Raw genomic sequence first — 12505 nt, forward strand, 5'->3', positions numbered from 1 at the left:
TGTTATGTAACCTGCCCAGCATGTGCCTACAGCTATCTAGCCTTGCTCAACTAAGTAGCACATTGAACACGGTCAGAAATTGCAAAAGAACGATTGATCCAATGAAGAAGATGGCACAGAAGCGACCCCATCCTACCGTCTTTCCTGATTGCATGACATCACTGATGTGCTCCGGATCAGACGCATCAATGGCTTGGGCGAACAGTTCGGTTTCGAGGGTAGACCCTAGTGTGTGATCTCGTATATGCCATGCATATCGTTTAATCGCTTCGGCTCGCTGTTGCGGACCAGGAAAGAAGTTGGCTAGTAGAAGAGCCAGCAGACAGGTACTGTAGCTATATTGTGGGTCGTTGAGTCGGTTCGACAGCAATCGATACGGGAGCTCACAGAGATTGCCGAATATGGATATCCTGTCCGCAACTACTAGATTGTCGCATATTTCCAGCATCGCGAACGCGCCGTGAATGAGATGTGAGTTCTCAAACCAATCCAATATTCCCTCGCCAACGATGGATTGACCCACATTGTGGTACCAGATTCCTAAGTTTTCGATCGTATCTCGAAACGATAAGCCGTCTTTTGAATTCCAGTGATCAGCAATTTTGGCTGCGGAGGGTCCTGATCTCAAGCGCATAAGAAGCTTCCTCACGATCTTTATAGGCAGGCAAAAGTCCCAGCTGCTATCAACCTCATCCCCGAGAAGATGCTGCTTGAAGTAGCTTGTTATTTTGAACCCAGCGATTGGAATCAGTAAGTGCAACGACGTGGCGCAGTATTTCTCCTGGAAAGCCCATGTACGGCTGAACCATCGATCTTTGGAAATGGTGTGAAGGAGGTTCAAAGCAACTACAGTCGCAATCTCGAAATCTCGTCCGTTTGGTGACCCCGGGGTACGAGTCACTTTGAGTAACGCTTCCAGGTTGTACTCATCTGATATAGGGGTCGCCAAAACTGCCACTGTCCACCTACTTTGCCCATACACGCGGTGCATGACCTTCAAGTGCCGTTCAACATCGGTTGGATCTGTTTGCATGATGCACTCCTGGTCGATCCAAACATAGGAACATCTTTGCCACCGGGCAAAGCGCATAGAGCGATGGAATACCAATGGTGGACAGGAAATAGGACGTCGTTGGCTCCCAGGTTCGACTTGTATATGATAGTCCGGAAGTGTGAGCCCCTCAGAGCTTTGATTATGGTTCCAGCAGTAGGACACAGATATGTATCGCATACGAGGTTTGTGCTCGTGTGGCGAGGTGAGCTGATAACAAGCAGGATCAGTATTCTCAGGTCCAACCCTTGCAGATTCAGGCCGCGTAAGGAAACGCAGTCTGATCGGAGCCTCTTCTTCGCTTTTTACTAGCGCAGTGTCAATAATTTGCTCAATATTTTGGACGAAGCTGTCGTGGCTTCCATGGATCTCTCCGAACGTTAAATCAGTATCGCGCTGCATGGTTCCGTTCCTATCGAGTGCGCTTAAATATGGAGAAAAAGCCCGGTAGAACCTGATGATCAAAAGGGCTCAGAAGTAATTGCTGAGTTCAGTGAAGTGACTGGAGAGGCTTTCTGAACATCGCCAGGCTGAGGCATCAGCATGCGGATGGAGTGGCTGTGCAACCTAAGCGAACTGCATCGAACGTATCACACACTGCATTCGTGCAGCAATTGAGAGACCCTACGTTAACTATGAATGAACAAAAATGTGTCCACACAGTACAGCATTTGGTGCTGCGGCCAGAACTCGGATTCCTTCGATCAGCATTCGTAGCCCTGCGGCAGTGATGTCTGCTATAGACCATACTCCCAATTTCTACCTAAATAGCCTAGGATGGCCAATACGGCATGTGTAGCTTGGGCGGAACTCGGGGTTGCGCATGTCCACCCTGAATGGGCATGTTCAGAGTCTCTACCAGGTTTCCCGGCATGTTGCGCCAGGCACCCTACTTCTCGTCGAAATTGTACTCTTTGCCCTGTTTTGCATCCTCACGCTGCACCCTTATAGCTTGTGTTTCGCGGATCTGGCCATTTTGGTAGAGTCCTCCATGCTTGTCGATCGTGATGTTTGTATGGTGGTGATCGCTTCGTATCCCTGACAGGCGCGGTTGCAATTCTGTCTCTGTGTTCCCATACAGGAAAACACTGAATTACCGTTGTCGGCGGATCTGTTCCAGCTTCGTTTACAGAGGTTCGATCATGATCTGTATACTGAACTGACACGGTCAGACTTCAAGATGCTCGAGAACATTACTTTAGGCGTCGGCGCATTGGCGCATATCATGCCAACGTGGAGCTCGAGGAGCTCATGGCAAATGGGACAAGCCAGATGCGCAGGGCACAGAGATTTATACCCATTAGAAATGGGTCTTGCATAATCCACTTGGGTGCGTGAGTAGCAGCAAAGCAATTATACTCCCTATGTAGGAATAAGTCACTAAAGACCCGCCCGCGAACCCCCTCACATTCATGTACCTTGAACACTAACTCCGGATGTCCGACCATCACCTCACCTCACCCAGTACGCTGACGCCAGCCAGTGCAATAATATTTCTGATGTAATCCATACCATCACCACTTTTCCTCATGGCTAGCGCAACCCTGAACTAACTCCGTATATCTCCGATCAAAATACCGCGTTCACCATCCGAGTATGTCGATCTTCCATATCTTCTGCGCTACACGACGCGATCAGTAATTGCAAGTGCATGACGGTCCTGGATGAAAATTCGGAGATGTGTCTCGCCCGGTTTGATGTCGAGAGAAGGCGGATATATAGAAATGTAAGATACTAAGTCACTGTATCATCGTGGTAGACCAGATTAACAATAACATATAGATACAGCGCAAAGCACCTAATCTTCTCCACAATTTCTGCTTCCAGTTTGCACATACTAGCCAACATGTCCACCAAAGACCAGCTCAAATACACCAACAAGCTTCACAACACCCGCATCCTCATCATCGGTGGCTCCTCCGGCATCGGCTATGGCGTCGCAGAAGCCAGCCTCGAGCACGGCGCCCTCGTCGCCATATCCTCCAGCAACGAGTCGCGCATCAAAGCCGCCGCCGACAAACTCACGTCCTCCTACCCCTCCTTCGCATCCAACATCCACGGCCTCACTGTCAATCTCGCAAACCCGGAAACCCTCGAGCACGAACTCTCCACCGTCCTTAAGAGCGCCACAGAGACGTTGGGCGGGAAGCTAGACCACGTGGTCTTTACAGCCGGCGATGCACTCGCTCCCATGAAGTTGACTGATATGACCGTCGAACGCATCCAGCGTGCCGGCACAGTGCGCTGGCTCGCGCCCCTCCTGCTAGCAAAGTACCTCGCCACATACATGAACGCCTCATACAAATCCTCCTACACCGTCACCACGGGCGCCATCAGCGAGAAGCCGATCCCAGACTGGACCGTAATCGCGTCGTACGCGGGGGGCCACCACTCGATGGTGCGCAATCTGGCGCTGGACCTGAAGCCGATCCGAGTGAACGGGGTGAGTCCTGGTGTTGTGGATACGGAACTGTGGAGGATGAGTGAGGAGGAGAAGCAGGCATTTTTCGAAGGGTCGAAGACGAGTCTGTTCACGGGGAGGGTGCCTACTGCGGAGGATGTAGCCGAAAGCTTCATTGGCATTATGAAGGATTACAACATGGATGCAAGTATGGTGAGGTCGGATGGAGGAAGCTTGTTTTCGTAGCGAAACAGCTGGCGGTCACATACTTTGAGCAAAGTCATCGTTGGGACTGCCAAACAGAAACAATAAGTAGTGACGATGAGTTACTAAAAAGCAGATCATTATGGGTCTGATCACACACTGGCGTCCTGGTCCCATCCTGCGGTACATAATTATCAATAACTTGGATTCCTTGCGTTATCTGACTATAACATCTCGAATATTGTTAGCACATGAGGCAAAATGTCCACGTAGCGACAAAGCAATAACCAGCTTCTAGTTACTATCGGCAGACCTAAAAAATCGCAATAGCACCCGGCGGACTTCCAATGCCCCCCTTGACGTGCAGCGGCGCGCTGGTCAGGAAGAATGTATACCTCTTCTTCTCCTTGCAGACCTTGCTCAACTTCTCGAGATCCCACATCTCGCCAATGGGACTTCCCCATTGCACAAGCAGCCACTCATGCAGACACCAGCCCTCATCCAGCTTCGGCGGCCACGACTCAAACGCCACCGTATCCCCCGCCACGGCAGCAAAGTGATGGTCGTACAGCCAGCGCACCGACTCCTCACTCCCCTGCAAGCCGATCGCAATACTATTCTCCTGAGTCCCCTTCTTGCGCTCCGCCTCGGACGCATTGCTTCTCCACGTTAGCAGTGCGCTTGGGCGTGCTTGCAGCGATAGCAGACTTACTTGTGCCACCTCACATACCCGCTCCGGATGAGCAGGATGTCTCCAGGTTGTGTCTTCGTCCCCTGCCACGCCAACGCCTTATCCAGCTCCTCGGCCAGAATCTCATGCCTGCTAACCGGACTCGGCGCGCTCCCCTTGTGCTCTTCGTACCACGCCAGCCAATCCACCAACACGCCCCGCCCTACGATGCCACCTCTCTCACACCAGTTGTGGATGCCGTTTGTGTCGCTGCGCGTCGCCTCCTCGTGCGTCAGCCCATTGTAGTACCGCCCCGTCTTCTGGTGCGCAAAGTGCTTCAGGCTGTCCCACTGACTCCCCGACTGCGTGTTGATATAGAGCTCGTCGTCCATCGCCTTGAAATTCAGCGACGCGTTGAGATCAATTTTGGTCTGGCTGAATTCTTTACGCCCGAAGCCCGGGAATTGCACGTTGTGCAGCGGCCAGTCGAGCTGGATGTGCTCGCCGGATTGGATCTCGCGGGCGGCGGCGCGGACGACGGCGGGCGTCAGGAGGTTGAGAGCTGGATAGAGACGGCCAGTTAGTCATGCTTGCCGATATGGTACATGGCACGACGGGCGGATTGCTTGCGTACTTCCACATTCATCTTTCTTCCCGTCTTTGTCGAAAATTCCCCATATAGAGCCCTGCGGCTCGCCCTCGACCTTCGGCAGCTTGTCAAAGGCCGGAAACGTGGTCTGCGAGTCTGCCATGGCGTTGTTCAGCGCGCGGTCAATTGGAGGCAGGGATGCGAAGCTCAGTCTGCGATGTCTCGGAAGCTCAATGATGCGCCTTTGCAGCTACGTGAGGGGCCATGAGCTATACCCGACCATCGCGCGGGAACGACCCCGCACGCGTAGGGTGTCGTGACTGTCATTGTGCACTTGAGCGCCGAGGCAAGTGGATCGAGAGCGCCTAGGTGCGATTAGTCGCTCTGACTGACTGGGTGGCGGCGCTGCTCAATTGGAAGGAATGAGAGGGCTCCGAGGAGTGAGGTCGGGGCGCGAGGAGTTGCTCCGAATGAGCTTGCATGCTCCCGATCGGCTCGCGGGCTTCATCCTGGAGCAATCACTGCATCAATATGGATATTTCTTCTTCATCCGACATTCCTGAAGGCAATTTGAGGACTTCATTGGGTAGCCTTATCCGATGATACGTCATCGTAACCCGAGTATGGTATAACACAACACCGTACACAAGCAACCAGGTACCCTGTGCAGTGCTGCGTGCGCAATGGTGGGCATTGTAAAGCTCACCCTGGCGCTACTCATGTCACCAAATATTTGTCGACGCACTCGGTCTTATAGAACTGAGAGTGCATGGTCGACGCGAGAGTCCTGCATTGCTGCCTGTTTCCGCAACGTCAATACAAGAGCTATTGCGTTTATCCAATATCCAGACAGCCGGTAGGTGAACGGTTCCGGTCTTCGATGTACCTCTCGCAATTCCTGTTATCCAGGTTGCTTCATGCAATTCCACGCTCACTGCATCTGCGACGTCGCTCTTGCCTCTTTGGCCAGCACGTGACAGCTAAGAGGCGCTTCAGGTCAATGGACGGTCCGCAAGCAATGGCCAGCTTATAGTCTACAACGACTCAAGAGCAGCTAATAGCTCATCTGAAATGCCAACAAATCTCTTATAGACTACTCCCTATACCTCGTCACAAATGTGTCTGGACCACACACTGAGGGTACGGGTCGGAACGTTGCGCAGGCTCCCTAGCAGATGCATGGCAGATGGCTTGGTTATCAAGGAGTTCTATCGGTCGTCAATCTCCTTGCCTACTCCACGAGTCGGGACTCGGCTTGGCATGAACTGGTCTCAAGGTTTTGCATAAGGTATTGATGCTGGTAATGTGATCCAGTTGGCGCGTTCGTGGGCGTTATCCTCGTACGACACTGTTCGGATCTTGGGCGTAACGTACTTCACAGGCTAGGCCAACCCAGTCGCGAATTGAACGTGCGTTTGAAACTAGTACAGCGTCGAAGAATGAGCCTATATCGCAGCGGTTTCACTGTCGTTACACAGATGAAGTATAGTTCGGTCCAACATTCGAAACATGGATCTCGATGGAACATCACAAGGCCAGTCCTTGACGTGGGCAACACTACGAACACATTTCAAAAATCGCAAGTCATAATGCTACGGAGCAAACAAACCAATTCCGATGGCATATGACGTCGCCGTGACAGGTATCACGATGCTGCGCCCCAGAAAGATGAGGCGTGGTGGTTTGTCCCTTCATCCCCCGATGTCATATTACAAACGCGACAACTGTCCATTTACATTTACGACAAAGAACTCACATGCGAATTGAATAGCACTAAACCTCGCTATGTCATTTCGACCTCCCCTCAAGTGTGCCTTTGCGACTATGCACTCGAAACTTCTGACCACGACAGAACTGCACACTGGACCCATCTTCGAAGCCTTATACTCGAAACACGAAATGACAGAAACAATGCACGCCTTTGTGAATGAGCGCCTTCGCCTCGCTCTCAGCGGACACATACCGGGCCACCAGCTTGACACGCTCGTCGGTAACGTCCTCCAGTTCTTATGCCGCCCTATCACCTACCAAACTAAGAACGCCCCAGCATCCCTATCCCACCTCTTCAAAACTGTCCGCCCAGACCTCACACCCGCGAAGGTTCTCATCGCCGTCTCGGAGCCCTCGGTCTGCGGCTCGCAGTACTGCAGCTGCCACAGCGCCGACAGTATCCTGCACACGTACAAAATCACGGTGTTTGTGGATCGCAAGGAGCAGGGGAGACGGGTGACGAAACCGTGGGTGCGGGCGAGTAGTGCGGTGGGATTTGGGGAGTGCGTGGAGGGGTTGTTACGGGAGATTGAGCAGGTTGAGGAGACGAAAAGGGCGGTAGATGAAGAGGCAGAGAGGAAGAAGGGGGAAGAAGAGGCGGAGGCCGAGAGGGAGAAGAAGGCGACCGAAGCGAAGAGGTTTGAGCGGGGTGGGAGGAGTGGGCTTATGGAGGAATTTGAGAAATTGAAGGGAAGGGAAAGGGGGTTTACGGTACCGAGGAGGGGATTGAGTGGAGGGAACTTGTAGGGTGGGTTGTAGGTGTTTGCGCCGGGTATTGCACACGAGGAGGCTGGGCGAATTGTGGGTGGCTGCGCTCTAAAGAGCATACGACCGGCTCCAGCGAAAGAAGAGAGAGCCGTGGGCATTCAGAAGCTTGACAGATTGTGTTATACTCAAATAATTGTCCGCATCAATGCTGGCTATGGACAGCAACAATGGTGTCTGTGAGCACGAGGGACGAAAATACCAGGAAAAGCGGACCCTTGTACGCGGGGCCGCACGGACCGTGCGCCTGGTTGTCCGTCGCTCCTGAAACACCATGTCTCCTTGACAACCACCGCGAGCCTCACCGACCCACTCCCCCGCCGTCGCTTCCCAGCCTTCGAGCGTGCATAGTTGTTCTGTCACTCGTTACCCGCGCGCACGCTTCACTCGCTCTTCGGCCACCCACCGCCACTCCACGCTACTCTTCTATTGCCATCGCGCGTTGCGTTGCGCCTCCTGTTGATCAGCCTTCGACCGGCCACAACCACCCGACCCCAACGCCGCCCTCCTCGCCCGCGACACGATGGGCTTCGGCGACTTCACGACGATATGCAAGAAGGCATCGATACCGCTGTGCGCCCTGGTCGGGCACCAGAACATCAGCGGTAACCGCGGCATCCAGGCCGAGTGCTACTCGCGCTCGCTCATGCTCGCCAACACGCTCATCTTCCAGGCCGCCAACGACTTCATGCACATCCTCGCCCTCGTCATGACTGTTGTCATGATCATTCACGTGCGATCCAAGTTCACTGCTGTCGGTATGTTTTCTGTGTGGAACACGAGGAGCCTTCAGCTGCGCAGGCGCTAACGCCACACAGGCCGCAAGGAGATCACGTCCTTCTTCTACATCTACATGGCCCTGACCGTCATCTCCCTGGTCCTCGACGCCGGCGTCACCCCGCCCGGCTCCGCCTCGTACCCGTACTTTGCAGCAGCGCAGAACGGACTAGTTTCGGCTCTCTGCACCTGCCTGTTGATCAACGGCTTTGTCGGCTTCCAGCTGTACGAGGATGGGACGACGCTGTCCGTCTGGCTGTTGCGCTTTAGCTCGCTCGCCATGTTCATTGTTTCCGGCGCCGTGTCTCTGCTCACCTTCAAGGACTGGGCGGGCCTGAGCCACGAGAACCCTGTCGGCGTCTTCGTTGTCACCTACATTATCAACGCCATCATGCTGTTCGTCTATCTTTGCAGCCAGATTCTCCTCGTCGTGGGAACACTCGAAGACCGCTGGCCGCTGGGCGACATCACCTTTGGCGTCTTCTTCTTTGTCATCGGACAGGTGATCCTGTACGTCTTCAGCGACACTCTCTGTGAAGGTGTCCAGCACTACCTAGACGGCCTGTTTTTCGCCACCATTTGCAACTTGCTCGCCGTGATGATGGTCTATAAGTATTGGGACTCCATCACCCGTGAAGACCTCGAGTTCTCTGTCGGCGTCAAGGCACACAACTGGGAGGTCAAGGAGCTTCTGCCCGAGGAGGACAAGCGAGGCACCGTCTACAATGAGTCCGAGTACACCCCTTCGGTCTACCAGCAGCCGTACACACGGGCATCGCACTACTCGGCTGTAGGACACTGATTGCCCATTCGTCGTATCTTGTTTTCTTCTATTCGACCATTTGGAAGTACTTGTTCTGTTGTAACGTTTGCATGGCACGGAGTTTCTGGCGTTGAGCGGCCCTTTCTCGCATCGTCATGACTGTGTATGCTGAAAGCAGAGTGGCTTTGCGGTGTAAGAAGCGGTGGAGCTGGGTTCGGTTCTTGAATTACGGGACTGCCACAGGTATTCGGTATGGCCCGACGATATTGATAGCATGTATATAGTCATAGTAGATAACTCTTAATCCAGACACAGTCGATTCTCTGTATCATCAGCTGGGGCCGTCGCAGGCTTTGAACACAGATTAATCAGACCATCCACAACACGGAACGAACAATGGAGAAGGTTCTTGCCACGGCCAGCACAATTGAATACCAAAGCTGCCCATACCTCGAGACGAGCCGACGTGTTCTCTCGTGAAGCTTTGGTTTTCACACGTGGCTTCGCCTTGGGCCACGGCACATATAGAGGGTACTTGAACACCTCGTCACGAGCCACACAGCTGGGCCTGGACGGCTCTGCGTCGGCACGAGCCAAGGCTACGAGCCCTCCGCACTCCAGCCCCAGCCGCAACCCCACCGGGATGCCCCAAACAGGCAAAGCCGGCGCAACACTACGACTTTGTCACGACGCGACAGAGCTAGAGACGCGCCCGACATACTGGATGCAGGAAAGTCAACGGCATTCGCTACCTGAGTTTGGCGACGAAAACGCTGCTGTTCTGTTGACAGAAGGGCAGCACGGGAAATGAGCCGCGAGCGCTGCTTGTATAGGCGGGGTGGGGGAGCAAGGCGGGGCGCCGCGGGGAGCTTTATATATGGCGAGGAGCCACTTGCTGTGGCTCGCTGGCTATTTATCCTTGCTCTCTGCTTTCCCTCCTTCTTCTCACCTGCTCAAGATTTGTCGGACCAGAACATCGCGTTGTATAGACTCGTCTTGAAGTACGGTATGCATGCCCATTTTCGCTTCCATAGCGCAACCGCCAATGCAGTGTATTGATCTTTTGCGAAGACACCAAGCCCAACCCAAATAACCGGTGGCTCTCGCAATAGCCAAAAAAAAAAGTACCTTTTAGGTGCCATCTCTCTCTGGGCATTGCAGTGCAGCTAGAGTCCCCCTCTCACACACAAGTCAATTGCCGACCATGTCGCGGAAACACTTCTTCTCCAGCCCGGAGGGCGTCGTCGTCCACGCCCTCACCTCCCTCGTCTCCCGCAACAAGCACATGGCCCTTGACGCAAGAGAACGCGTCGTCTACAACACCGCGCACAAGCCTTCCCAGGTCACCATCATATCGGGGGGCGGGTCGGGCCACGAACCCGCGTGGTCGGGGTACGTGGGCGACGGCATGCTGTCGGCGGCAATCTGCGGGGACATCTTTGCGAGCCCGAGTACGAAGCAGATCATGAGCGGCATACGGAATGTGCCCAGCGACGAGGGGATTATTCTGTGTATTACGAATTATACGGGGGATATGCTGCATTTTGGGCTCGCGAGGGAGAAGGGGCAGGCGCTGGGGTATAAGGTAGATGTTGTGTGTATGGCCGAGGATGCGGCGCTGGGGCGGGCAAAGAGCGGGAAGGTTGGGCGGAGAGGGCTCGCCGGGAATCTACTTGGTGAGTGCATGGGTGCTTTAAAGAATTGTCTGTGGGAGCGTACTGACGCGTGCCAGTCATAAAATTGATCGGCGCGGCCTCACAAAAGGGCTGGGCCTTCGAGAAATGCAGACAGATGGGGCAGCTGGGAAATGACAACCTCGTCACCATTGGAACTAGTCTGGACCATTGCCACGTCCCCGGGCGCGAGGCCTTCGAGCAGGTGCCGGAAAATACGTGCGTGATTGGCATGGGCATCCACAACGAGCCTGTAAGTCTCGGGCGCCTCAGCACGTGAGCGTCACTTCTAATACAACTCAGGGCCTTAAGAACATCTCCCCTATGCCCTCCGCGACAGACATCATCAAGCAGATGCTGAAATACCTCCTCGATCCCTCTGACACCGACCGCGCCTTCGTACCCTTTGGCCCCACCGACAACGTCGTCATGCTCGTCAACAACTTCGGCGGCCTCTCCGGCCTCGAGCTCGAAGCCCTAACCAACCTCGCCCTCCAGGTCCTCAAGTCGGATTGGAACATCGTCCCGCAGCGCATCTACGCCGGCATCATGGAGACGTCGCTCAACGGGCAGGGCTTCAGCATCACGCTCGGCAACATGAGCGGCATGGCCAAGGCCATGAGCGTGTCGGACGAGGAGATCTTCGCGCTGCTCGACGCCCCGACCAACGCACCCGCCTGGCCCAAGAACAACTATGCCCCTGTCGAAGTGTCCAAGGAGATGGAGTCGCGAAGGCAGGCTGCTCACGCCGCGCACAACGAAGGCGGGGACAGCGACAAGGGCCCCGCTACGCCGGCGTCTCTCATCGCGGCATTGACCTCAGCGTGCAACGCCGGCCTCGAAGCCGAGCCCACAATCACGCAGTACGACCTGCAGATGGGCGACGGCGACTGCGGCGAGGCGGTCGCCGGCGTGTGCAAAGCCATTTTGTCCAACTTGTCGGACTCCCCGCCGCCGCTGCTCACGCTGCTGGAGCACATCGGCGAGAACGTCGAGGACGTGGGTGGCTCGCTGGGCGCCATCCTGTCCATCTTGCTGACGGCTTTCATCAACGCGCTTTCCGCCGCCACGGTCAAGAACGACGCCGAGCTGAGCGTAGACACGTGCAGCAAGGCCGCCGCACAGGCCCTCGAGAACCTCAAGAACTACACCAGCGCAAGAGAGGGCGATAGGACGGTCATGGATGTGCTGATCCCGTTCATCAACGCTCTTGCCGAGAGCAAGGATCTCAGCAAAGCGGTACAGGTGGCGCAGGACAGCGCGGCAGCGACGGCGAATATGAAGGCCAAGTTTGGGCGCGCAACGTATATCAGTGACGATGGGAGCGAGCGGTCTAAGATCCCAGATCCGGGGGCGTACGCGGCAGGCGTGTGGTTGAAGGGGTTGCTGGACGGGTTCAACTAAAAGTGTACGCAGTGGTGCTTATTTGCAGCGAAGTTTTTCGCGCGTCGTCGAGCATATGATATGATATAATACCGTTTCTACCAGACCTGCTGAGTGCTGCGGAAAGCATAGCTTTCTGCCTCGCTTTGCTGAGGACATACACCTCACACCTCAAGGTGGTGGTATTGGCGGTGAAGTTCATGTTTGTTTATCGGTGGTGGGTTTGGTGCTGTGGGTGAGGACACGGGGAGTAGTGGCTTTTGGATACCAAGCGAGAAAAATTGATTTTTGGGCACCGGTGAGTAGAGGTTTGGAACGAGATAGCTTGGATGGACTTTGATAGAAGTTACAATGGATTCCACGTTGCTCGGGGGCCGGATGATAAGATAGGACTGCCTAATACGAGACTTTTATGAGAGAGTAGCGCGTCTTTCATACTTTGCATTTATAACTGGGATC

General features: G+C 54.5%; 6 protein-coding genes across 6 annotated transcripts; 4 read left to right on the forward strand and 2 right to left on the reverse strand.

The window, feature by feature from the left end:
• Positions 1–9: 9 nt before the first annotated feature.
• Positions 10–1540, reverse strand: CC84DRAFT_963665 (uncharacterized protein). Its single transcript, XM_018187981.1, has one exon. It carries the CDS (start codon positions 1451–1453, stop codon positions 47–49), a length of 1407 nt encoding a protein of 468 aa, XP_018033603.1. The 5' UTR covers positions 1454–1540; the 3' UTR covers positions 10–46.
• Positions 1541–2677: 1137 nt separating this feature from the next.
• Positions 2678–3698, forward strand: CC84DRAFT_1151685 (NAD(P)-binding protein; the record flags this gene model as incomplete). The annotated part of the gene is made up of 2 exons (XM_018176760.1): positions 2678–2777; positions 2834–3698. Exons 1-2 carry the CDS (start codon positions 2716–2718, stop codon positions 3696–3698), a joined length of 927 nt encoding a protein of 308 aa, XP_018033604.1. The 5' UTR covers positions 2678–2715.
• Positions 3699–3925: 227 nt separating this feature from the next.
• On the reverse strand, positions 3926–5343 carry CC84DRAFT_1166968 (uncharacterized protein). Its single transcript, XM_018179093.1, has 3 exons — positions 4961–5343; positions 4369–4888; positions 3926–4315 (listed from the first exon to the last, which is right to left on the reverse strand). Exons 1-3 carry the CDS (start codon positions 5076–5078, stop codon positions 3970–3972), a joined length of 984 nt encoding a protein of 327 aa, XP_018033605.1. The 5' UTR covers positions 5079–5343; the 3' UTR covers positions 3926–3969.
• A 1330-nt stretch (positions 5344–6673) lies between these two features.
• On the forward strand, positions 6674–7597 carry CC84DRAFT_1166969 (uncharacterized protein). Its single transcript, XM_018179094.1, has one exon. The coding sequence runs from the start codon at positions 6701–6703 to the stop codon at positions 7430–7432; it is 732 nt and encodes a 243-aa protein (XP_018033606.1). The 5' UTR covers positions 6674–6700; the 3' UTR covers positions 7433–7597.
• A 138-nt stretch (positions 7598–7735) lies between these two features.
• Positions 7736–9326, forward strand: CC84DRAFT_1125552 (uncharacterized protein). The gene is made up of 2 exons (XM_018175722.1): positions 7736–8208; positions 8269–9326. The coding sequence occupies exons 1-2, from the start codon at positions 7974–7976 to the stop codon at positions 9027–9029; spliced, it is 996 nt and encodes a 331-aa protein (XP_018033607.1). The 5' UTR covers positions 7736–7973; the 3' UTR covers positions 9030–9326.
• A 391-nt stretch (positions 9327–9717) lies between these two features.
• CC84DRAFT_1207954 (dihydroxyacetone kinase) lies at positions 9718–12355 on the forward strand. The gene is made up of 4 exons (XM_018182129.1): positions 9718–9996; positions 10062–10666; positions 10723–10916; positions 10967–12355. The coding sequence occupies exons 2-4, from the start codon at positions 10195–10197 to the stop codon at positions 12065–12067; spliced, it is 1767 nt and encodes a 588-aa protein (XP_018033608.1). The 5' UTR covers positions 9718–9996; positions 10062–10194; the 3' UTR covers positions 12068–12355.
• The last annotated feature ends 150 nt before the right edge of the window (positions 12356–12505 follow it).

This window comes from Paraphaeosphaeria sporulosa, assembly GCF_001642045.1.
Source record: "Paraphaeosphaeria sporulosa strain AP3s5-JAC2a unplaced genomic scaffold CC84scaffold_8, whole genome shotgun sequence".
In the NCBI taxonomy this organism is placed as follows: domain Eukaryota; kingdom Fungi; phylum Ascomycota; class Dothideomycetes; order Pleosporales; family Didymosphaeriaceae; genus Paraphaeosphaeria; species Paraphaeosphaeria sporulosa.